This window comes from Cheilinus undulatus, linkage group 12 (assembly GCF_018320785.1).
Source record: "Cheilinus undulatus linkage group 12, ASM1832078v1, whole genome shotgun sequence".
NCBI classification, from domain to species: Eukaryota; Metazoa; Chordata; class Actinopteri; order Labriformes; family Labridae; genus Cheilinus; species Cheilinus undulatus.
In genome coordinates, this window is record NC_054876.1 from 16,288,895 (window position 1) to 16,315,817 (window position 26,923).

Below are 26,923 nucleotides of genomic sequence, written 5' to 3' on the forward strand. Positions count from 1 at the left end.
CAAATGCAAAGGTCCAACTCAACACTTCATGAGCCACAATTTAAATTCTGTGTATGTAAATCTAAAGTGTGTCAAAATGAGCCAAACTGTACTGATAGAACCTTCACTTTTTATTTGGGCATCTCAGCATCAAAATAACAGTCATTAAAACAAAAAAACAAACAAAAAAAAAAAAAAGCTGATCTACATAAATATCTGTGGGCTGCATATTTTGCAAAACAAGTTTTTAATGTAAGCTGCATTTGCACATATAAAACTTGGTTAACCACTCATTAATGCAGAGGCTTGAACACTATCCATGCCTATTGTTTACATTGTGGTTCTCAATGGAGAAAACACCGGCGTGATGAAATTTTCAGGAAAAAAAAAAAACAACAACTTAAGTGCCATTTTCCAAAAGCTAACCAGAGCTGAAGGATTGTTTGGTCTCAACTACTTTTTACCTTTCTTCCATAAAGACAAATTTATTCTTGAAGGCAAATGCATCCCTTCTCAAAACAGTAGTTAATCCTTGAGACATTTTTTGACTGAGCAAGTAAACAAGCTTAAAACTGAAAGACTCGAACACTTAAAATTATGTGTAAAATGTTTGGTGACGTTACAGAAGCAAGGGAACAGTCACACTGAAATAGTCAGACCATGGTCAGGGGGATTTTTTTTGTGTTGTGAAACCAGACTGAAGTCACTGATCACATTTTAGATTTGAGAAGGGATGACAAATCAAATATGAATTTGCTGTACTTGATGTATGGACAATTTTACACAAGTCATGTAAACAGGGATACAGATATTATTTCAATTTCAAAACATTTTTGCTTATTTTCAACAGATGACATAAACCAAATATAACCATCTATATTAATTTACCTAATAATAACACAATGGAATAAATTTCAGCTGGTCTTAAAAAATCAATACGACAGGAAAAACATAGAAAAATAAAGCAAACTTCAAAAGAGTGACATACAGGAAACATACAATTGCACTTGCACTTTGTAGAGCTTCCTAAATATTTGTTCCCATCACAAGTACTGATAAAGCTCTATGAGTCAGTGAATTTGGCCCCTGGAGATCATAAGCTGCAGCTGAAGCAGCACTAACCTTTAGTATTCCCAAATCCTTTGAGATCTGGCCGAGATACAGCAAAACTATAACTTGTGAATCTCTGTGCAGTGATTCACTGCAGGTACAAGCAGCAACAAAGAAAATGCAGCAGCTGAAGCACAGATAAAAGTAAACTGAAAGGCTGTAAGTTAAGTCTGGCTTTCCGAGCAGTTATAGTTGCATTTCATTAAAGGCAAGCATAATGTGACAGAACCTTAACAATGCTACACATGCTTTATATTCTAACATTACAGACATCTGTAAGCTTTGTAGAACTCAGTCATATACTTTATATGTCCAACGTCAGAAAAATATCCCTTTACTCCCTTTTATTTACACAAATTGCACCCTGAGTTTTGATAATGTCCTTCAGAATGTTTAAGTTGTGTCCACAAGCTCATATCTCACATTTTCAATACAAGCTTCATTAATACAATAATCAAACGACTATTGAACTTACCAATATGTACAAGATTTGCTTATACTAGAGCATAACATCCTACATATACATTAATACAGATATAAGCCAACAGCACATCACCTAAACACAGAACATTGTCAGAGGCAGACTGAGGTTTCCCTACAGCAGCAGAATTAAATTCAAACTGTTCATGAAATCGTGCTTCAATATTAGTCAAACAGAGACAGATGAATGTGCTGTGGCAGTGCAGCTTCCTCTTGTGTATTATTGCAAATGTATAAATGCCATAATTCAATCTTGCACCTCTCTATAAAAGGAATCTGACAACTTGTTTCAGGTATCATCTCTGTGTTCGATTCATGGCTTCTAGGGACAATTCTGCTGTTGATTCTGTGCCTGTATGAGTTTTAAAGCTGGTGTTTCTCACAGAAATAACACTGATGTTGCCCAGAAACAAGACATTTTAGTCACAGGACACAGTAGCACTTACAAATTGGTTTCTTTACAGCGGTGACGTGTCTGACTGAGAAAAAAACATCAGGATTTCCATGATGTTGTCAGTGGACTCTCTGTCACCTTGTCTAAGGTTATGTGGTTATGAATCTCTACCTCAAAATGACATCAGAGACGGCAGGAAGGACAAGCGCTTCTATTTCTACTTACATCAGGCTGTAATCAATGCCCCTTTCTAGATACAAATGCTCCATGGCATGTAGAAGGGGAGATATTTTCAAATTTTACTAAAGCCCTAAGAAGCCGATCTTACTTTAGGGAATGAAACGGCTAAAATGTGTTCAAACCCGAGGAGAAACTACAATAAAACACACTTATGTTTTTGGTCAGTGTTCTGGGAAAAAAGTGTTGACACATCCTTAAGATTAAGTTTATTTCATCAGCCATCAATACTGATCATTATCTGCTTGAACTCAACAGCCTTACATACACTGACACACATTGCACCAGATCTCAAATCTGATGTCCCCTCCACTCCAACAGTCCTTTAACGGTTTTCCTCACCAAGAGCCCACTGCCCTTTCCAAATAGTGAAGGAAATGCATGGTGACTTTTAGGTATAAGTAAGAAGTAAAATCAACTCTCTGATTTATCTTCATTTATTAGCCCTCAGCTTCAGCTGGGCGACCTTAGCTTGTGCCAGTTTAGTCTGAACATCCACCGGCCTTTCAAAGAAGCTGACGATGGCCGGCTCGTTGAGTAGAGATGCCAAAACCTGCTCAAATGAGAATGACCACTCCACCTCTGTGAGGTCAGGCCCGGTGTCCTGGCTGTTGTGGGAGGTGTTGGAGCCCTCAGGGGTAGTTGAAGCCTCTTCGGTTGGAGATTCATCCTCTGTAGAGGACGTGGTAGCGCTGGCTGACTTCAGGGACCCGCGTGGGCTGCTGGGCTCCTGCAGCCTCCGTCCCACCTCTTCCATCCTCAGGAGGAGGCTGGTAACATGGGCCACGGCTCGGTACAGAGACTCCTCCTCTGGATCACCGTGAAATATGTTGTACAGGGTCTTGGAGAACTGGATAAACTGGGTCTGTAATAAGACTAAAAACCAGTTGACATATTCTGTTCTTCTTATATGTAAGTTCAGGTCTATCAACACAACATGAATGGGGATTACCTGATTTATTCTGGGTAGGTCCTTTATTGTCTCCTCTTTCTTAAGGATTTCATTCTGCCATTGTTTCAGGTAAGCCTGCAGGTCCACTTTTCCTCGACCTGTACATTTTAAAAACACAAACTTTTCACTATCTTCCCAACCCAACACATATTACTATTTATGTTTTTACAGAAATGTAGTGTTTGTGTTAAAGTCAAGTGAGAAGTACCTCTTTCGGGGCTTTTCCTGATCACACCATCTTCAGGAAGATCAAATGCTGAAATATTAAGAACAACAATGGTGTAAAAAAAAAAATAGCTATAAAGAAAAGTGTCTCAACACCAGTCAACTCCTTTCAGGAAATTAAGCAACAATTACAAAAGAGAGAAATAGAGGAAATAGGAGTAATCTAAGGTTTTTAAAGGAGAAGAAAGAGTAAAGAGGCTAACCAGCGAGTCGACTCAAGTGAGAAGAGTCTTCAGTCACTGGGATAAAGTGCTGGATTCTTTGCTCCTTTCGGTGCAAAGGACTCCCTGTGAAAGCTAGAAAAAAGTGACTGTGAGTGCACTCAGAGGAAAGATGAAGAGGCCGAGGATCCACAGAAGCAAAGGAGATGAAATTAGTAACATACAGTACATGCTAACATACAGAGAGATATCAGGTTATTAAATACAATCTGATGAAATCCTATCTAGCTCTCCTGCTGTAGTTTGAGTCTTTGTGAGTGCTGACAGTGTGTTAATGATTCAGTAGATAAGGTTGTCAGTGTATTGGACTTTCATTTAAAGGAGACCTTTAGAGCAGTGGTTCTCAACTGGCCATGCAAAGATTCACCACCAACTCCTTACAAGAAATCGCAACTCTCATTCTTTCAAACATCCAGCCACTTAAATGTTTTATAAAAATGTTACAGTTTGGACCATAAACGGAACAAAAGAGATGGGTTAGGGTGAGCTAATTAAGCACATCATAACTGGTTAATTGTGCATACATTTTATTTTACTCAACTTTTCCTAAGAAATCATGGAAATGTAGTAATTTCTCGAGGAATTTCCAAACGATCTTGGGAAAAACAGCTGTGTTATCCAGGAAAGGAGTTAAATAAGTTGAAATCTTGAAAAAAAAATATGAAATTTCCTTCTCATCACAAGAAACCAAAGAAAAACGTACAGATGTACTATACAGTGTGTCCACTTAGGGCTTTTATACATCATAAACTTTTTACCTTGTATTTTTTTCTGGCACACACATTAGCCACCCACTGGAAACAGCTTCACAGCCCACTTTTGGGTCCTGACCCACCACTTGAGAACCACTGGTCTAGAAGGTATGCATTGACATCACTTTCAGTGCAACTGCTCAGCTGGGCTGAGTGGCAAAACAGTCTGAAATACAGCTGTCTGCTCACTGGGAAACGGATGAAAAGGGGGGAGAGACAAACTAATATCGACTTATATTAGGAATATTTGTACTTTACAGAGATCCATACCGTTCCCTAAAGACACGCTGGACTGATGACTAGGATGTTCCGATACCATTTTTCCTTCCTGATACGATTCCAATACCAAGGTGTTGGGTATCAGCTGATAGTGAGTACTGATCCAATACCAGAGGGAACTTTCTAGACTGACTAACAAAGCAGCAGACTAATAAATTATTTTAGACCTTTATTTGACTCAGATCATGGCTCTTTAAATAAAATCATATGTTCAGCATCTCTGTGATCCTAAAGTTGTTTTTCTGCTGATTATTGAGTTTTACTCCTAAACATTAAAATAACAATAATACAGGGGGCTGCATTACAGGCTCTCTCTATCTCTCTCTCCTTTATGCTCTATACCAGCAGCATCACGTGATTACAAAACAGCCTGCAACTGGCTGATAGACCCTCACAAAGAGTAAAAAATATGGTGGTTAGCATTGGAGTTAGCAGTTATAAATGACTGCAATTAGATTAAAAGGAAAACAAAGACATTCAATATCGAGTTTACAGGTGTGGATTTAATCATAAGTCCCCAAAAGTCACAGGAGTTCAAGGCTCACTGAAAATGCTACCACATGGGATTCAAAGGCATCAACAGCGTCAGTGGGAATGGCTAGCTTCAAGAGGAAAAACAAGCAAGAGGCAACGATTTATAGTTCAAAAGTTATTTAACTTTTGATAAATTGTGTTACTTACTGTTTTGTTCGACAGCAACGGTCTGAAAGGCATTTTTAAGATCACATTCAGAGAATAACTGTCACACAGCCACCATTTTTTGCTGCTGCAGTGGGTCCTTTAGTTCTTCTTCAGTGCTTTAAGAACAGTTTCCCATGCATGATGTGCTTTTGGCAGCGAAGAAGAAATGATTCCCGGTTTATAGCCCGGTTTATAACATTTAGCATGGCTAAACAAAGTAAAATATAAAGCTAAACCAAACAGTATCAAAATTGTGCATAAACTTGTGTACTCGCCGAACCAATACCTGCATTTTAAGCAGTATCGGACGCATTACCGATACTGGTATCGGAATTGGACAACCGTACTGATGACACTGATTTGTGATCATCTACTGGATACTGGATATGGACCTATTTTTTAGTACAAAAAGCAGATTCCAAGCAAAAACTTCAGCCTGATTCATCAGTGTAAGATGTGAAACTGAATTAACATCAAACGGTTTTGTTAATATGAAGCCTCAGATCAGCTGTTTCTCTTTATTATTGGTACAGCTGTCTACTTTCATATTATGTCATATAAACTGTTTAAATGTCAGTTATGGTCACTGCATGAAGTATTCAGGGAAATAACTGCAGTACTGAACCAAACAGAAATCATGTTAATTAACAAAGGCTAATTTATTTAATCTCTTATCAGTGGACTTCACAGTTCTGTTGCCGTATAAAACCAGCCATGTTAATGGGACATCACTGTACTACGGGTTGAGCTATACAACATAATCAGTCAGTCAATCAATCAGTCAAAAAAAATCAATCAATCAATGTTTGTATAGTGCCAATTCATAACCAAAGTTATCTTAAGACACTTTACCAAGAGGTCAGGTCTAGACCGTACTCTCTGGTGCTGCCTATTATTATAGACCAGCGGTAATCATTAATTTTATAATGAAGACTTTACCCTATTATAAGAAGACCAATATAAGTTTGTGACCCTTGGATTTGTTTTCCTACTTCCCTAAATACCAGGTTCTGAGAATTACCCCAGCCTGACATCACGTCATTACCTCTCTGACTTAATGTTCTCCCTATCTAGAACAGCCAGTCAAGCAGCTCTGTCAAATTCCCCCTCACCTGTAAAGTTCACAATTTAAATGATAAGAGCTATCTAGCAGTGGAAGGATTCCAGAGAGATGGCCAATCAGAGGTAAGCAGTCACACCAATCAGTCAGAGGAGGCTCTTGAAGACAGCATTCAAAACTAGGCTGAGCCTGAATTGCAGGGTTTTCATGGATGTCAGACTACGATGGATATGTTTTCTGAGCTGCAAACCATTCAAAGCTACTCTATAGGTGCCCTATACTGACACAAAGAAAAGAGATATTTAGCAGAAAAGGTCACCTTCAAATGTATGCCTTTACACATTATATTTGAGGCAAAAAATATAGCATTTATACATCACTCTGCCTTTTTGTAGTTTTCAAATAATATATGCAATGTATTATGCAATAAAATTGCTTATTCCACTTGTAACCCCCCTTGCATGTATGTTATGTGAGTTGTGCGACAGTGCTATATGCTTCATCTCCCACCAATGAATGTGAGTGTGTGAGTGTGCATTTAAGTGTATGCATGCATGTGTTAATTTGCACTACAGGATTAAACAATTACCCTTATGAGCTGTTAGTGTCATTATATCTGCCTGATAGATTTGTGCTACTTTCAAAGCTAAGCTTGAAGATCACTGTGTTGTTCAGTTAGTGTCTGTTATAAGATCTGTTACTGATATTCAAGATCAGAACAAAATTCAATGCAATTTTTTTGTACTACAGAAGAGAATGTGTTGAGACATAGCATCCAAAGGATAAGACATGGATAAACAGAGTAAGAGCAGCAGTAAAATAAAGGAAGAAAGATAGAATAAATAAATACATCGCCAAATGAAAAATCACATAAAAACAAGTCTGTAAAAAATTAGTTTAAAAGAGTGATTGAAAAGATGTTACTGAATCTACAAGCCTTATCTTTTTAAAATCCTCTACCAAGAATCCTACACACTTTAAGAATCAAATTCAAGACTACCAAGTACCTTCCAACATTTAATACCACTCACTAATAAAGACTTTAAAATATTTTTATGGCCTTAAATTTATAAAGTCCAATAAAAACTTTTTAAGGGTCTGCAGAAGCCACGCTCTACACTGTGTTACAAATTATTATGCAAATACAATGTGAATTAAACCATGGTGTAAAAAGAACTGTGCCTTCCAGAGTAAAATCATTTTCATGCAAAACAACGCACCATCCCATACTGCAAAAAAATCCCCCAAAAAATCATGGTGTGTCCAACATCATTCCATGTCCACAACCCAACTGAGAGCCTGTGTAGCGTCCTTAAAAGGAAGCTCTATGAGGATGGACGGCAGTTTACCTCAAAACAGCAGCTCTGGGAGGGAATTCTGGCATCCTTACAGGAAATTAAGGCAGAAACTATACATGGACTTACAAGTTCGAATGATGAGAGAGTTGGTCAGGTAATATCAAAGAAGGGCTCCTTTGTTAATATGGAACTTGATCTGTAAAGATGTTTTTGATTGAATAGTTTTGATTTGAGAAAAATAATACATTATATATATTATATTTTCATCCATTGTAAGACACTATTTTTACACTACAGGCCTCATTTGAGCTTAAAATGCAAGCTAAAGCTACATTACACATTTTTTAGTTCCCTTAAACAAATCTGTATGCAGATGATGCCCTTGTGTAACATCTCCTTTCCTCTGATAAGTGAGTACAGCTGCTGAACTGTGTGTTTGGCCTGAAAACCTGCACCCCCTCAGCTCTAAATAGCCCATGATTTCAGTGCCTTAATCAATCGAGCGTTTGGCCCATTTCCACGGTCAGACTTTGATGTGGGTGCTCACTGAATTTATGAAAGCTCAGGGCTGTCCCACTGTGAAATTGCCAAGTTTGAGGTCTCAGTGTTAAATTTTTCATCTTACTCTGCACACTTTAAAATACGCAGTTGTGCTCAAGCGTAAAACCAGTCATGATTTGCGTTGTAACAGTGACGACAGCGCATCCTTAAAAAAAACAGGAACACAAGCAAAACACTTTGTTTTTCATCATATGATGTTGACATCAAACTCTTATTCACAAAAAAATTACAAATAAAGGTCGACTTCAAGCTTTACAGTGTGTGAAGAAGGACATCAGGGCCATCAAGATATGCAGATAAGGAGGAAATTATTTGCCCCTCCAATGAGAATTTCAGTTTTTTAAAAGTAATTCCCAAGCACTGTTAAGTGGAGTAAGGGGTTTTTAACTCAGTTGGGAGCCAGAAATTTGTCTTTTATTTGTTTTGTTTTTTCTCTTGTCCCTCTCCACTTCCTGCTTTTCTCCAGCCCCTTTCCTCCTTCTAGACCTTTCTAACTCCAGTGCAGCTTTGTCAGAGAGCTGTCAACATGAGTCTGGTGTGCTCAGCAGTCCTGCCCTATAATAGGGATGGTTTTTGTCCCCACGGTAACTGGGCTAAATACTGCTAGTGCTGTGTTCATGGTGATTAATGAGGGTCTTTATTATAACAGTGTACAGTCTTTATTATAATATTGATGATTAACACTGGTCTATTATAATAGGGGAGTACGGCCTAGACCTGCCCTCATTGTAAAGTGTCTTGAGATCATTTTGGTCATGAATTCCTGCTTTCTAAACAAAGATAGACTAGCTGATATTAAGATAGACGACAGTTCTAGCTGCACAAATGCTATGAAATATTGAAACCTTCTTTTCTTTTTTATACCAACAAAAATGCATACTTTATAACATCAATGATGTTTTTCAAGCAGACAAGCTTTATTTCAGTCAAAATAAGGTCCATGCTTGGTCATGATATCATTTAGATTTGGAAAGACTGGAAAGCAGCATTGGCAGCGCTTAAAATCAGCAACAACAGAGGCGAGAAATATTGGCTGCCAGGACTTCCAAGAGGGGATATGTGTGTTGCCAGATGCCTCCAATAAAGTAAGCCCCTGTTTAATCTATCGTTCTAAAAATGCCTATAATATGTAGCCTGGTAAAAATGAGTGAAACATTAATTTGGTGATGGGGAGAGATCTCGCATGGTCCCTTTTTATCAGACTGCTAAATGTGGGTCGATTTTTGAGTTTAAAATCTAGCTGCTGCATTGAATCTTTTTGACAACTTCATCTCCTTTTTTTGTAAAGGCATTGAGTCCAGAAGAAAGGAAGCTTTGAAGCATTTGAGAAATATAACTAGCTTTTATCACAGCTGCCACTTGGATGTTTTTGGGTGGTTTTACTTGGTTGCAAACTTGTCTTAGTAATGAAACTGTTACTCCCCAGCCTGCTGACAACAGGATGAGACCTGTCCTTGGTCCTGAAGCACTCTCTGAGACGCATAAAACAAGCTTTGCTGCTTTGTGTCAGCAGCCCATCATCGCTGTACTACCTCTACCTCTGTACTTTATTGATATGCCATCTGTAATCAGAGTAGTTCTTCCTCATCACAGATCCACTTCATGGAGGAAACTAGCTCACTGCAAAATGCCCCCACAGCTCCTAACACCCCTTGTTGCCATGGCAAAGTTCATTCACCCAACATAGACTACATGAACTATTCTTACTCCAGCCCTCAGCACGCACTGCTACGTCACACAGACAAGAGACACATATTCAAGGACAGCTTAGTCCCTGAGGCAAAGTGCTCAGTTGACAAATGCTGCATTAGGGACTGGATTATTAAAATGAAAACTCAAACATTCACAGGCTCAAATGTATCTCCACCTGACCCTGTATATTACCTCTGTGCAACTCAGCTACGAATTAAGAAAACCACAGCTTGAAAGTGTTTGAACTTTGAGCATGCAGAAGTATATCATTACTGTAGGCATGCTGTGAGCAGAATAGGCCAGGGGTGAAGCTGAAGATACACAAACACAGTTTTTTTTAGCTGACAAGAGACAGACAGATGTGGCTGAGACAAAGTAATGGGTTAAGGGTTAAAGAGGTCACATTTTAATCATTAAAATAAAGCACATTTGTCTTCAATATCAGCACTGACTGCTTTATGAGTTGTTTACAGCTTACCTGGTGGTAAGTGCAGCTTGAAGAGGAACTTCAGCTTGTTTGTGAAAGAACCGCTGTACAAAGTATCTGCAGGAAAAGCAGTTAGAAGTTAAAGCAGCACTGATACCAATATTAGCAGCTGGAGAGAGGAGAGCAGAGCAAGTGAACACACCCAGGGCACAGCAGAACTCTTTAAAGTTGATAAGGCCGTCCTGATTCTCGTCTATGAGGCGGAAAATCCACAAAGAGAGGGTGCTCTTGGTGGTGCAGAAAGCCCAGGGCTCTAGCAGGGAGAAGAGTGTGCTGAACTGTTGGAAACCCAGCTGGTACTGCTCCAAATAGGCCAGGCTGGGGTCATGATGAAGCAGCGCCGGACTCTTAATCGTCCAGTAGCAGCTGAGGAAATGCTGCCGCTAAAGACAGGAAACAGAGGATAGCTTTAAGTAACTTTTCTATTCAGATTGTTGGCATTAAATATGATGACAATTAATTTTATGTTTAATATCTATGACTCACTTTGAACAAGTTATACAGCTCATCAAGCTGTGGAGTGCTGAGTCTTACTTCTTGCGACACCACTCGAATCTGAAATGGATTAAATTCATCCTTAAATTTCTGGGTGAAACTGGGCTGAGAAAACTGTGCCCATAGCTGGAAATATATAAAAGAAAATTCAATGTGAGTAGGCAGACGGGGTGGTTTTGTTTCCACCACACAATCAGTGAGCGGGCACGATTGTTGCACCATGGCAATTCTTCTTTGTATTATTTTTTGTCTGTCATTTCCATCTTTGTTTTTCTGTCATGTTACGCCTCCCAAGAGTCCAAGCCACGTCTCATTGATGCAATGATTTGTGCAAAAGGAGCTCCAATAACTGAGTGCATAAATGAGCGTAATTTTCCAGGTCAACATATCTGTCTTATAAATCCTTATTTTGGAGTGATGTTTTAAGATATTCTAATATTTTGAGATAGTGGATTTTTGTGAGCTGTAAGCCGTAATCATCTACATTAAAACAAAAAACAATAAATTAAGTCATAGGAAATAAATGAACTTTTCATAATATTCTATGTTCTGAGATGAACCTGTATATGTTTTCCACCTTGTCATGTTTATTACCTCTGCCAAGGAGGTTATGTGGTCAGGAGGGTTTGTTAGTTTGTTTGCCACATAACTCAAAAAGTTATGGACAGATTTTGATGAAATTTTCAGGAAATGTCAGAAATGGCATAAGGAAGAACTGATTAGATTTTGGGAGTGATCCAGGTCACCATCTGGATCCAGGAATTTTTTAAAGGATTCTGTTATATTGGGAAATAGGGCTAATGGCAGAGGTCTGTGTTCTCCGAGTGCTTTTCTAGTTTTATTTTGTTTTTCATCTTATCAAGTGTGAATTCCCCATATAATTTTCTCTGATCAAGTTGCTTCTCTTCAGTTCTCAGCACCTTTTTTCTCTGCACAAGGTTGCTTGTTGGCCCTCTTACAGTCTTCTTTCCTCTCTACTCATCAATGTTTCGTTAGTCTAGAATGTAAGGTTCACAGCATGCAAGCATGCACCAAGGACGTTTTTCAGTGACATAACCAATTGTAAAAAACAAGCCTCTGATCTGCATTTCTGGAGTTTTTTTCATCTAGAGTTTTTACTAGCTTTTCAAGCAGCAACAAGAGTGTATTTGCATGAACAGTAAAATAGAAAATAATACAATCGTAGATGTAAACAAAGCTTGGACGGCACATCTTTGTGTTTCATCTTACCAGAGGCACATAGACAGGGGAGGAGGAGTGATAGAGGCAGGGTATCTTATTGATCAATCCTGAATGGTGTTAATCTTGATGGATAAAATAATAAAAATCAGAAGTACATAAAAGTTTTCACCAAGATTGAAAGATAATGTGGATGGTTGTATGAAAAGGGACGTCTGATGCTGGAGCACAGTAAATTTGCATTTTTTTTTACAGTTTTTTGTGTAATTAATTGATTAATTAATTGAAGTCAACAGGTTATTTTGGCAGCCCTAGTAGAAAGGTAACACTGTAATCACACCAACTACAGGTACCTCATTGGACACTTACAACATTTTGTTTGGTTGTATCCTCCAGCGTCTGGATCACATACAGTTTGTTTCTTTTACGTGAACTCTCCACTTCCTCTGTTCGAATGTTTCCATATTTCTAGAAAAACAGCACAATGGTTAAATAATCAGCCAAAAAAAAAACAAACCTAAAAGGAAAAATGCAGTACCTCATAAGCCTCTCTGATCAGTTCACTGATGTCCACATTTGCATGAGATGCTTTATCGTTGTTGCTCACTGGAGCTTGCTGCACTGTTGGAGGCAGTGGACTGTCTTTGTTTGTCACACTGTCAAAGAATCTGAAGCCAAAAAGAAGAGATACAGTAACTTACAGAGTAGTGACATGAAAATTAATTAGATTTGGTTTTTTTGTCTTCACACAGACTTGTTCAGGATTGTAACGGCCTCTGCATCATCATGGCAGCTGATCAGAGCATCCATATTGTAGTCAAGAACAGCCAGGCCGAGCTGCAGAATTGCTTTAATGCCATCGTAGAAGAAACAGTCGACCACATTCACAGCGCTCTCTATAGGCAGGACGCTGATGAAGAGAGTCAGGAACCAGGACAAGGACACGGAAGAGAAGAAGCTCAGGTCTGTCATGTGCTCCACCAGCTGAGGAAGATTTTCTCGAATGAGATCCTCGAAAACCGCCTGATCAACCAAAGCACCTGGTGAAAGATTTCCAAAATATTAAGGTGCTACTTCAACCTTTAAACTGCTCACATATAATGATCCAAAATAACCATCTGAAACAGAAAATGGTGTACTCTTCTTTAGCTCTCACCAATAATTCTCCTATTAAAGTAATCCGGCAGCATCCTCTCACACACGGCCACAAGGAGCCAGAAAGCCTCCTCTTCTTTAGCGTAGAGCAGGAGCACAGAGGTGAGAATGTTCATGGCCTGAAAAATACGCAAGGACACACTTTTACAAACAGAACACCTCAGCTGTCAGCAAAAGGTCAATAGCAGAGAGGCAAAGGCGTGTCAGTGATAACAGGGTATATTTTTAAGAGCCTAATTGCCTCTTTAAAAACATTTTCGCTGGTATTAGATGACTTGGACTTTTATTGAGTTGCAGAAAATTTTTTTGTTTTTATAGGACCAGGCCGCTGCAGAGTTTTTCCACCCCTTTCTATCATGGGAATTAAAAAAAAATTAGTAATAGAGACTGGGATTTAAAACTCTTGATGTCCATTTTTTCTTAAGCCATGACTTCAGCTGTGACTGTAAAAGAGTTAAAACGAGGATGATCTTACAGACTTAAAATGAATGCCAGAAACTAAGCATAAAAGGGGAAAATCAGGGGTGTAGATGGGGTGGACATTCCTGATAATCATGTTTTTTTATGCATGCATTAATGCATTTTTTTTTTCCTCCTCCCATCAAAACACATGAATCCCCTGTCATAAATCAGGGCTCAGTGTTTTGCACTTGTATGTACGTGCTCTATTTGTGTGGACTTCTGGGTTATGTGAATCACTGTGACTCAGTGAATTAAATGACCTTCTCTTTCCGCTTTACTCACACTAAAGGTTTTTCATCTTTTACGCTGGGTAATTATTTTCCCAGCTCTCTCGCAGCAGTATGTATGTGTGCACAGCAGCTCACAGGAGGCAAGGACAAACTCAGTGCAATATATATCTAAATCAGTAAAGAGCAAGGCTTTCTGTTTTGACAATATAAATATCTATATACACGTCTGTTTGGCATATTTGTATTATTTGTTAAGAGGTTAGTAGACTGAAGGTGTCACATTGCTGCCACCACAGTGGCATACTTTTCCTTGCTTGTCTCGAGTTATTTGCTAATATCCATCCAGCACAGTGTGCTCTCCGTCTGCTGAGAGCATATAAAGGCATATGGTGCATTCAGAAAATACTCAGACCCCTTTCACATTTCTCAGTTTTGTTATGTTGCAGCCTGATGATACAATAAAAAACATTTTCATTGATGTATAACCAGTACCTGATCATGACAAAGTGAAAATGGAATTTTATAATTTTTTGCAAACTTATTAATAATAAAATTGAAGTATCACATTGGCATAAGTATTCAGACCATTTGCAGCTACACTTGATTTTATCTCAACTTCCTCAGGTTCCTCCTGGTCTTTGCTAAGATGTTTGTGTTTGTTAATTGGAGTCCACCTGTGGTGAATTAAATTGATTGGACATGATATATCAAAGGAAGTGCCTGCAGAGCTCAGAGACAGGATTGTGCCAAGGCACAGATCTGGGGAAGGCTACAAAAAACTCTGTTGCATTGAAGGTTCCCAGTAGCACAGTGGCCTCCATAATTCTCAGATGGAAGAACTTTAAAACTGAGCAACCAGGGGAAAGGGCAGGGTAACAGATGTGACCAACACCTCGATGGTGAGGTGAGGCCACACAAAAGTTCTGCTGCACTGAAGGTTCCCAGGAGCACAGTGGCCTCCATGATTCAATTGAGCTAAATTTCAAGTGTTTTTGCATTGGGTCTGGATACTTATGTTAATGGGATATTTCAGTTTATTTATTCTAAATATATTAGCTAAACATTAAAATTCTGTTTTCACTTTGTCATGACGGGGTACTGGGTGTAGATTAGTGAGAATAATTTCTCCTTTTTCTGACTGTAGCATCAGAACCACAATCACAATTACAATCAGCTTTATTGGCCAAATATGCTTATGCACAAGGAATATGACTCCAGTTAGCTTTGCTTACCATCTACAGGATTGAGACATTAATACAAAAAATAAATAAACTAAAAAAAAAAAGTATAAAAAATTAAGATTTAAATATGTACAAGCTCTTGTAGGTATTATTTCTACAACATACAAGTCTATGAGCATTGATAGTATGGTTGCAAGATATGCAAATGGTGCAAGGATGCTCACTAGACAATAATAAACATGTAAGGATGTGGTCAGATGTATATGAGGTAGATAAGATCATTTAAGATAGTTGATGAATGGGATTGCATATGAGGCAAGTCATTTTACTAAAGAGAGCTTTCTTAAAGCATTTGAGTTACAGTGAATAGATTAAATACTCGCAGCATTTGAATAAGGTGAATAAATTAAATAGTTATTAGTATGGTAAATAGATTAATTAGTGCAAATATGCATATTAGGTAAGGCCTTTTACCACAGAGAGCCTTCTGAGAGCATTTGAGTACAGTGAATAGATTACATTAGGTATTAGTAAAGTAAGTAGATTAATTAGAGCAACATGGATATGAGGCGAGGCATTTTACCATAGAGAGCCTTCATGGTGTATTTTGATTACAGTAGGCTGCAACATAAACTTGTAAAAAGTGAATACTTCCTGAATGCACTGTATCAGACAGGCATCTTTCTCATTCTCCTATGTACAAGAGAAGCAAGTTGAAACTTGTCAGTTGGAGAAATTGCACTATAATCAACAACAGAAAAAAAGTACAGGCTGGGATTATGTGACTGCTGGGGCTTAACAAAAAATGCACAGGGAAGTTGATTTTGTATAATTTCTGTAGACAGAGCATACATATCAAATGTCAATATTTACTATCTTTTCTGGGGTTTTCATGGGCAAAAATCTTGATCATACTTCATATCAAGGGAATTCTGCAGCCCTAATACAAACCTTCAGCAACAAACAGAATATGACGAATATGTACAGATGATAATTGCTGCAGTGATATAGTAGTGTAGTTCCAGTGTTAATCACAGCTTTCTGTCTTTTATAAACAAGCCTTAAGGAATCAAAATACCTGGCAGTATCCAATTTTTGGGTTCCTGTATGCATAGGCAGTGAGGACTCTTCGCAGAGCTGAGATTCCTGTGTCGCTCTGAAAGGCGGGGTGCTCTGGCAGTGAACGGTGTAAGTCTCTCTCAATCTCATCGGTAGCCAAAGTGCTCGTGCCTAGGGACTGTTCAACCAGCTCGCTGTAATAGCCGGGGTGAGTGGCCATGTCATTCACAGCTCCTACAGAAGCAGAACCACAGGCAGTCCAAAAACACATGCTGCTGAGATCCCACACAGACCATGTTGTACTTAATTATTTATGTCAAGTGAGAGCTTGAGTATTTAACACTGTCAATCATTCATGGCTGTATAGAAAATCTTGATACTGCAGATCAGCGACTGCAGAAGGACATCGTTTATATAAATACCTGAGAACAGCATCCACAGCTCTCCTCTCAAGGCCTCAGGAACGCCACGGACGATCAGGTCTCGTGTCTTTCTGGTGAAGAACATACTAGTGCCACGTCCGTATTCAGAGAAATGTATGTTCCAAGACTGCTCCTTCATCTTTTCTTTCAGCTGTCAAACAACCCAACAGCACACAGCATAGAGTTAAACATGTGCAGCAAAGATGTTAAAACTGCTTCTTTATCTTAAGAGATGCATGCTATATTTTTATTCATGTCCACCCCTGAACTGCCTAAACGCCCACTCACACACCTCCATCCAGCAGAGCAGTGTATGGTTCTGGTGCATTTTTACAACAAAGTTATTTCTGTCAGATATGTTAGACAATGTCATGTTTTTCCCACAAAAAGTAAAAATGAGGCTGACATTATTTACCATTTTTGGGTCAAGGTTTTCAACATCCTGTGGGTGGAAAACTGTCATAAGTGCCTCTGTGCTCACGGCCTTGCTGCTGTCTTTCTGTCCCACCATGAGTGTGACGTCCTCTGGGTTGTCCTCAAAGTGGTTGATGAGTGACTGGCACTCGCCTCTTATAGCCTTTAGAGACAGAGGGAAAAAATCACTACCATTTACAGATATAAAAGCACCTAATGCAAATAAAACAACAGGTAAAAGGCATTACCTCTGATGAGGCTGAGTGCTGAGGACTTGGACTGATGCCACACCTGCTGCGAATCGTGTTGGCGAGCCGCTGATAGTCCCGCACTTCTGAGAAACGCAGCGCCCTCTTTCCACGCACACACACTGTTAAAGCCCTGCTGCTGGCATCTGGCTTTTCAACATTTACTACCTAGCATTAGAGAGCAGACGGCACATTTTTTAAAGTTTTCTGTTGTTCATCAGAGCACTCACCATTTGAGCCTATATTAAATTAAAAGCATTTATACACTGCATTTGCTCCAGCTTACCTCTCGCATTGGAATAATGATATGGCACTGGCTGCCATCTTGGCTGGCAAAACACAGGTAGTTCTCGGACAGACAGATTTTGCCAAGTGTGTTGAAATGACTGAAGGGAACCCACAGAAAGCTTTCATGCACCTCTAAGAGATTTTCTTCTTTTGGGAGCCTAAAAAACATCCGAAACTGCTCGCTCTTTGCATGAGCTTCCAGGCCTCTGTGGGGGAAGTAAAAAGAGAAAGTCATGAGTAGAAAATTATGTTGGAGCTTTCCAAGAATGCCCTAAAAGCAACATCTCAACTCAAATGCACAGCAGTCAGCAAATGGTTCTTGCCACAGATGGATCTGCCACTTTTGATTTCCATCTTTAGTAACTGCAAAAAACTTTTTTTTTCTTTTCTTTTCAGTATTTCATATCACCACAAAGATCTAAACCAAAAATATCAGAGGGGATAAACGTCTGATTGGATCAAAAACATTTTCTAAAATACCCTTTTATTTTATTATGTCTTAAAACTATAGTGATAAGAATTTTATTATCCTGGGGTATCCACATCAAACAAAAGCTGTAATTCAAAGTTGATATTAGAGTACCTGGCACTGTTTTTTTAAATGTCTGCCCTGCCCTGCCACTGCCAACAAATTAAAACAAACACAAATGCAGTCTGACTCCAGTCAGACTTGATGTTTGCTCTTGTTCTTCAAGCTGTCAGCCAGCACTAACAGCATCAGACAGACAGTACCTCTTGGTAATTTGCAGAGGGTCAGAGAGCGCTGGCTCTCTCTGGAAGGCCTCTTTATCGAAAAGGCGCTTGATGGAGTAGTCAGCCAGCTGTTCCATGATGACAAACGTTTCATTCAGGTGCAGCAGCATGGAGAAGTAGTGATCCTCCCCATGAGCCAAGACATGGACACTCTCAGTCAGGATAACATTCGAGGTTTTCTCTAGCCTCCAGATCTCATCCCAGGAGATGACCAGTTTCACTGTGGAGTCAAAATGAAGTGAAAATTTAATCAGTGATTATGGATAAAATCTGGATGACAAAGATCCTGAATCAAAGATTTAAAGGTACTAACATATTCGTGCTTCTTTTAGTGAAATGTCTCATGTTAAAATCTATGAAATGCAGCTTAGTATCTGAAAGATTTCAGGGGCCATAATAAGGATTTTTTTGATACGAAAACATTAATATGTTCACAGCAACTTAGAAAATTCTTAAAATTTCATGCTACAACAAAATCCAGAGTTGTCAATTACCAACACAGCTTTGTAGATGTGCCTCCACAATGAGCTATGCTGTAATGGCTTTTAAACTACAATCAAAGCTGTCATTTCCTAGCACTGTTTCATGATGAAAATGTATTCAAAAATGTTCCATTCAGGCAATTAAAGCCTATTTTACTGACTGGCTGTCATTGCTTTTTGCTACCATCAAGCCACATAAAAAGTAAAAAGTCACATCAAAAAAGGGTGTAGAAATGTCTTACCCTCAGATCCCAGCAAGTATGAATAAAAGCACAGGAAGTTGGTGCTGAGGTAGAGCCAGCCCTGGCACGGCACTTTGCCCTTCCAGTAGCTGCATGAGTAATATGTGACCAGTTTTTCCTCTTGCGGCAGCTCAAACCATTTCTCAAACCTCAGAAGTGCCTCTCTGAACTTCTCAGGATCATCCTCCAGCACCAGGGATGACTTTCCTTCCTCAGCAATCAGACCCTAAAACATTCAATAAGATTTAATGAGTATTAATCGATAATCATCCTGAAGTTGTTCAAGATCTCTATGTCAAACATGTTAAAATAACAAAGTTTAATCAGAACAACTGTCTTTTTGACCCAAGTTTAAGCCTATGACAGAAAGTGAAGATTTACAAGAATTAAGAAGTCACTATCTCATTCAGCATTACAATTACAGCCCTGCTGAGAGATTATCTTGTTAGCATATTAGCTTTGTGGGATTTTCTGAGCCCATGTGTGTTCTTACTCTGATCTTGCCCTGTACAAAGCTGGTGATGTCTTCACTGGAGTCAAAAACAGAGAGCGTCCTCATGATGTTCTGCTGCAGCCAGTCCCAGTGCTGTACTATCTCCTCTTTGGTGACACCTACAACAAAAACAAAGGTTACAAAAAAAACCTCATCTCTGGGTTTTCTTTTAGCCCTGAAAAAGACTTATTTTGTTCACATTTAGTGTGAAATGAATTCACCTGAACTTGGATTTTGAAATATGTGTTTCTTACAGAAGATCTGCTGGACTTCAGCACATAAATCTTGCATGTTTAATGGTATTGCAACACAATACTGAATATGCAACATCATCTCCCAATCCTGCTATGGAAAAAACTGGGAAAATGTAGGGATGCACAATATTGGATTTTTGCCAATATCCGATATGCTGTTATTTACAGATTCAGTTTAGCCAATACCAATTTTTTAATGTGCTTTTCGGATAAGAAATTTCAGTCCTTTTGGAAACACTTTGAGGTTTGAGGATGACCAAGGAAATAAATGTTAGTCCTTAAAAAACACTTTAAAGTTTAAAGAATGAGGATAAATAAAGACATAGACCTCAACTGACATAGGTTCAGCTGAAGACTCCACTAATTTATTATTATATATGGACAAAATTTATAATTGATATATGCTGAAATTCACAGGCAAAATATAGGATGTAAATATTGGCAGAAATGTTGATATCTGCTGATACTAATACCAGACTGATAATACCGTGCACCCCTAGAAAAGTGGGAAACATATATGTACTTACCACATGCTATCGACCAGTACACTTGGGAGTCTGGTGTGTGGTGCAGAATCCGGAAAGGAGCAACTTTAGATGTGGAGTCTAAGACGGTATCTAAAGTTCCAACAAGGAGCCCTGCAACATAAAATGCATCCATATATTCAACAAAACATAAAAGAAAGACAAATATCAGATTTATTTATTATTCAGTAAGACTGCAAAATACAAAAAACACAACAGTACTGCAAGAGTTGCACTGACTGTGAAAATTACTGCTGATACCGATGTCAACATTTTTCCTTGTGTGGGGGCTGGTTTAGCTCAGTTTGTAGAGCAGGCAACTGAGACTATAGTCCTTGAAACTCTGGTCACAGGATTATGTTTGGTGCACATCTTCCTCCACTCTCTCTCCCCATGTTTCCCATCTATCTTCAGCTGTCTTATCAACTAAAAGCAAAAAGCTAAACCCCCCCCCCCCCATTTTTTTTTTACCATTTATAAAAAGATCAGTGTTTGTCCAACACATTTTCTCCCAATAAGACACTCTTTTAGTTCTCTGAATCTGCTGTTAGATTTACTAGCTTTCCATCATAAAGCTGATGCGACATGACAGAAAAACATCAGCTAGTGACATCTGCTCATGCCACATTCTTTGCCAATGGGCTAATATCAGCTAATTCTGATGGCAAACCAATACATTTGTGCTTGCCTAGTAATTATTTATACGTAAATAAAAGATGGTGATATAACTGAAATCTGGAAAAGAAAGTTAAAATAACTTTTTAAAGACTTTAATACTTTTTTAAATAAATGTTTTGTCTCAAATAATTCATTTTAGCCAATTACAATATTGATACCAGTGTGTAAATGTAGTTCATCCCTAAAACATCAGTCCTTCAAACACTTTAAAATTCACGGAATGAGAATAAACAAAGAAAAAGACTTCAACTTAAGTTTTCAGTTGGTCCTGCCTAAAACCTGACAAACTTATTCATACATAAGGCTGATATTTACAGTTTATATGTAGGTCATAAATATCGGCAGAAAATTTTGTATCTACCCATACAGATATCGTGTTGATAATATTGTGCTTCCCTATCTCTAATTTGATATCTTTTGCCATAAAGGGGAAAAAATACATTTTCTCTGCAAACCAGAACTAAAGAGGGTAAATAAGCTCAAGAAAATAAATCCAAGTGTTCAAAGGCTAATCGAATAAAGAAAAGTTAAAAGCACAAGATATCAGCATTTCAAAGGTGTGTTTAACGGACCACAAGAAGCAAAGAGGAAGGGGTCTGTTACTGAATCAAGCTTTGTCAGTTTTACTATTTTTCCTGTCATTATCTTTCAGCCTACTGTCTCTTTTGTGTTCTTAAAGGAGGCTGTTCTCTTTAGATGCGAATGAAAGCTTAGACGTGGGTGTTTCACCCATCACAGAGCAGCGTTTTGTTTTTTTCTGTCATTTTCAAGACAAAGTGACAGTAGACACCTTCAGGAATTACAAAATAGAAAGTAGAGAGCCATCAAATGTTTGTACCCTCCTGTGTGGGTAGGTTTTAATTGTTCTTTGTTTTTACTGCTTAAACAATCCCTTAGATTAATGGTGCTGCTCTTAAAACCAAGACACTAGGAACCTTTAGTTGTTACTGGGCTTGTAAACTGACCATTGAGACTATTTAACTTTAACATACAAATGGCACTGAAAAGTAAAACTAATCCAACCAGTCAATCTTGTATCTATAAATGCATCAGGGACTGTGGTGTTATACTCATCCTGGCATTGTAGAAATGACATATCCCACTGGTCCACTTCAGAGACACACAGCTAAAATTAGCTAAATCTGTTACCTTTACCACTTCTCTGTGACAAGCCCTCCATGAATAATTAACAGGGTCGCAGTGAAACCACATTCATGCACTGCATCATCAGCATTACACCAGCCTGTCTGCCTGCTGACTGTGGATACGCTCCCACATGTTGTTGCTGAGCTGCCAAGTAGTGTAGGATTCAAAGGATCAAGCACAGTTCAGATAAATTATGTTCTCATCAGAGCAGAACAACGGCACAGAGGAGAGGACGGACTTACACACATATAAAGACACCAGACATAATAGGCTCTTGAGCTAAAGAGGGCTTCAAGTGAAGCATGCTGGATGTACCTATTAACCCCCACTATCATTAGACTGCTTTAGGACTTCAGGCATTTTGTCTTCAGCTAGAACAACAGGCATTATCATTAATGATCTACTACCTACTCTACTGCTGTCACGTTCATTACATGCTGTAATCCTTACAGGCACTGAATTCATACTTGCAGGTGTTTTTAGAGATTAACACAATTTAGCAAAGAGTGCAATGCGGCCAGTTTTACATAACGGTCTGTGTCTGAATCAAAAACTCACTTTGGGATTAGTTAGAATTGAGGACCAGAGGATGCACTTGAATCATAAAAAAGCCTTCTGCTAAGAGATCACACATTAGTGCTTTGTTAAACCCCGTTTAGCCATTTGTCTAAACATGCAACACTCTCCCATATAAATGGATGTGCTTATTTGTTAGAGCACGTTACTGTCCCTCAGGGTTTGTTTGACTTGCAATCAGGAAATAATACAAACAAGGAGGATGGTTAAAAAAAACAAGATATAAAGTCAAGAAAACGCAATTAGTTACAGTATTTACAAGTTAAAGTTCTAATGGGTTACTGCAAAGAGAAGCCTGAGACTGAAATACATTTTTAACTTTAACTCCTATTCATCATTATTTTGAAATTTGTCAAACACTTTAGTATTGTTTGATAAAATTATGGAATCCAAATTATTTAATGATTGATAGGAATGCACGATATTATGAGCATGATGTCAATGTAAATGGGGGCTCGCCCTCAATGAATTTCGAGCCTAAATAAAGATTATTATTATATTGGTATTGGCAGATATTAGCTTAAAAAGTCCATCATTGTATTATCAGTTTGAACATTTCTGTCGATATTTAGAATAGATATTTTAGCTATAAAAACCTGCTGATATCAGCATTAAATATTGGCTGCATGAACAAACAAGCTTGTGGAGTTTTGGGCTGCTCAAATGTCAGCTGAAGTTTTGTTTTTTAATCAGTTACTATTCCTTGAAATTTAAAGTGGGTATAAAGGATTGCTAGTTTCTTCATCCTCAAACTTGAAATTGTATGTTTTAAAGCTTTAAGTCTGAACCACATTTAATATCATTATCTGCAAAAATTAATTTTTAAATATCAGCAAAATTCCAATATCATGCATCCCTGATGACTGATAACAAAATGTAGCACAGCTTTAAAAACAATATATCTTCAGTTAGTTTTTTTTAACCAAAGCTGCCATTAGCAAGACAGAAACCAACATATTTGGTACTCAGGACTTCCATTTTTGTTGCTGTGCTATCAAAACAGAAATCAATATTGTTAAATATTCTTTAATATCTAGGACTGCACAATAGTGGATTTTTGCCAATAGCTGGTATGCTGATAGTTCAAATTAATTTTAGTTGTTACCGATATTTAAATCTATTCTTAGACCTAAAAAATCTTTCAGTCCTTAAAACACAATTTAAACTTTTAGGATTAGGATGAACAAATTAACAAATTCCAGTCCCTAAAACACACTTTAAACTGTAAGGAAAGATTATAGGTGAAGAGAAAGACTTCAACTGACACAGAACTTTTGGCCTAGCCTAAAATTCCACTTACTTAAATGTTTGTAAGCCTAATATATACAGCTAATACAGGCAGATTTTTACAGCCAAAATATCTGCTGTAAATACTGGCACAAATGTCATGTCTGACTACTTTCTATCTGCCTATACAGATATGATGCTGATAATAGTGTGCATCCTTATTAATTATGACTTACTGAATTCAATCAAGAATTACAAAAAAATATGCAGATCCTTAGTTATCCCAGTGTAAATAATCAAAATTGTCTCTAACGCCCTTCCTTGTAATCACATTAGCGTAGGGGTCAGCAAATGGAAAGGTTTATGAAAACATTGGCAGGCGTGCCAAAACATGTCAAGCTGCATTTTAAAGGTCCACGTGAAAACTAATATTGGTATAGAGCATATTAGGTTACAAAATGTATCATATCAGCAGATATGAAATTATCTGCTGATATCTATGACTGATGTATTGGCTGTAAATATCCACCTTACGTACAAACGGCAGGGTTTTAGGCAGGATCAATAGACCTACGTCAGCTGAAGTTTTTGTCTTTGTCCAGTAGACTTTAAAGTGTGTTTGAGGGACTTAAGTGTTAGGTCTGAACTACATTTATATTTCAGTACTGATAATGGTTTCAGCCTACATAAATTTGTAAATACCAGCTTAAATCTGATATCAAATATTCCTAAATTACCCATTATTTGGTGTTGTGGTATCAAAACAAGAATCTTGTCTCATTTTGCTTAAAAAATATCAAATTATATTACTGGTATGTTTACTGGTATATTACTGGTAAAATTGTAAAAGATATATGCTTTTAACATTTCAACTTTGCCTAAATATATATAAATGTTTCATAACCGTTCCAGGACTTTGCCAACCAGTGTTTAGACATTATCAATACAGAGGACAAACATACCCAGAAGTCTTATTAAAAATATGCCAACTGAATAAGCAAGCATAGATCTTTTCTTTCTAAATAATTTTGTTAATACATTGTTGCTAAAAGTAAAATAAATATTTTATTTGCAGAATTATTTGACTAATTTGCTTCTCTGAGTTGGCATTTCTTTATTAACTGTAAATAATCAACTGAAAACTTGTTTTAACTGGACTGTTATAAATATGTCAAGGTTGTTCAACACATTGTACACTATAACACAGTGGCGTAACTTGCTGTACACACCCTATCATATCTACACAGTGTAACAATAGTTTGAGCTGTTATTTTAACAGAAAATGCAAAATATGCACTACTTTTCCTCATTCTTTAGCGGGAGCATATGTTGCCCTGTTTGTCCTAAAACCACAGAAAACGTTTTTGATAATGTTGATAATGTTTTTCACTAGTAAAACAGCCTGATCCCAACAAAGAGGTCAGGTAGTTCCTCCTTGCTTTAAATCAACATCTCATCTCAGAAAAGCTTTGGCTAAACATAAACTACACTGTGACAGACATCTCGCCTGAGCATTACTGTCACCATAAAGCAGCTGACACATTTATAGTTAAGGCAACATCAGCCCCTGACATTGCAGTGACATTATAAATTCAAGAGTTTTCTGTTATTTCTCTGGCCTCAAGGAGAAACTGGTGCAAATATTCACAAACCGGTCCTGGGAGAGGCGGTTAGGTAGGTGCTCCAAAATAGCTACATTAATAATTACTCTGCTTTTGTTGGCTGGCATCGTTACAGGAGACTGAATCTGCAGGAACAATGGCTGAAAGTTTTGAGGCCCATTTTCAGGATCACAGACTTTTCCCATGTTAACTCCTTATCAGCTCTATGCTGTAGCAAACATCAGACAAGCCAAATAAGTCGATATATCCCCCCTACTCTCAGTCCCTCGCTCCTGAAGCCTGCTGTGTCAACATGAGAGACCAGCTGTTCGGTCCATTAACTGGCTCGTCATTTCGACACTTGTACCTGTTGCTACGAGGATATTATTTGTATTGACTATGTCACACAGCGGTACCCGCCCTTATATATGGCAGACAGCTGGCTAGCTGAGCAAAGGTATGGTGAGTTAACCCGTTAACTACTAAACTGTTTTAATGTGGTTTTAGCGCGTAGGCAGCAGCTCTCCCACACGCGCGAGGACGTGAAAGCAAAACCATTAACGTTACCTGTCAAACCGCCTCCACCTTCTCCGTACCCCCGTCTCCTTTGCAGCACGAAATACTCGTTATCCTTCTCGGTGACCCATAACTTGAAGGCGTTTTTCAGCAGAATCTCTTCAGGTTTGAGCCACATGGTTTAAAATTTCATGGAGTTATCTATTAAATCCCGCTGACATGTCACAGTTATCTGTTACGTAGCCCCGACATCAAACCAGTGGACATTTGTTTAGTGTCCGACTCCCTCCCTTCCCACGTCGACAAGAAATGCTGCCAGAGCTGCAAGGCATTCTGGGATTGTAGTTTCTGATTAGAAGGCGGCGCTCTGTGTCACAACTGTTTCATGAATGAAATGACGAAAACCTTTACAGTAAATGGTTTTGTTTACTTATCTTTTATTCGAGGATAATTTGTAAATACCAGGGAGATTTTCTTTTATTTGGATTCAATAAGTTAACGGACATCAGTGGTAATACTTTAGTGATAAATGTTAACCTCAAAATAGAGTGATGACAAACAAAAAAAACAAACAAATTAACTGGCTTAATGAAATAAAATTAAAGCATTTTAGGTACGATAAATGGACGATAAAATGAAGGTCTGAAATGTAAGCTACATTTTTTTCTAGCTGTAGCTTCCCTTTAATATCATCGACTATTTTGTATCCTCTTTGTTCAGTCAAAATAGTTCAAACTTATTTTCAGGACTATGGGTGCATCTAAAAAATGAATATCATGGAAAAATTATTTTTTCTCCTGTGATATAAATAAAGGAGTGAAACATTTCAAGACTTTTTGTTTTACTGTAGATGCTTACAGCCCAGAAAATCAAAAATCCACTATCTGAAA

General features: G+C 38.1%; 1 protein-coding gene across 4 annotated transcripts; it reads right to left on the minus strand.

Moving 5' to 3' along the window:
• Positions 1-97: 97 nt before the first annotated feature.
• Positions 98-26,314, minus strand: tbc1d8b (TBC1 domain family member 8B). Of its 4 annotated transcripts, none has more exons than XM_041801050.1 (21): positions 26,085-26,314; positions 20,293-20,403; positions 19,512-19,630; positions 19,019-19,244; positions 18,274-18,514; positions 17,540-17,747; positions 17,254-17,421; positions 17,007-17,168; positions 16,592-16,742; positions 16,189-16,403; positions 13,239-13,356; positions 12,837-13,122; positions 12,621-12,750; positions 12,452-12,550; positions 10,895-10,963; positions 10,551-10,791; positions 10,400-10,465; positions 3,581-3,673; positions 3,361-3,408; positions 3,153-3,250; positions 98-3,065 (listed from the first exon to the last, which is right to left on the minus strand). In XM_041801050.1, the coding sequence occupies exons 1-21, from the start codon at positions 26,209-26,211 to the stop codon at positions 2,634-2,636; spliced, it is 3,408 nt and encodes a 1,135-aa protein (XP_041656984.1). In that variant the 5' UTR covers positions 26,212-26,314; the 3' UTR covers positions 98-2,633. The 4 variants fall into 4 exon arrangements, with proteins under 4 accessions (XP_041656984.1, XP_041656985.1, XP_041656986.1 ...); XM_041801052.1 differs by having other exon boundaries at positions 2,819-3,076; XM_041801051.1 differs by lacking the exon at positions 3,581-3,673.
• Between the last annotated feature and the right edge of the window lie 609 nt (positions 26,315-26,923).

What these genes read in the sequence shown, in the direction of transcription:
- tbc1d8b (XM_041801050.1), bottom strand. Translation starts at nt 26,211, where the DNA reads ATGTGGCTCAAACCTGAAGAGATTCTGCTGAAAAACGCCTTCAAGTTA. An exon ending in TGATCAGAGAGGCTTATGAG is followed by an intron (nt 12,551 to 12,620) that starts GTACTGCATTTT and finishes CTGTTTTTCTAG; the next exon opens with AAATATGGAAACATTCGAAC. An exon ending in CAGGAAAAGCCCCGAAAGAG is followed by an intron (nt 3,251 to 3,360) that starts GTACTTCTCACT and finishes TAAAATGTACAG; the next exon opens with GTCGAGGAAAAGTGGACCTG.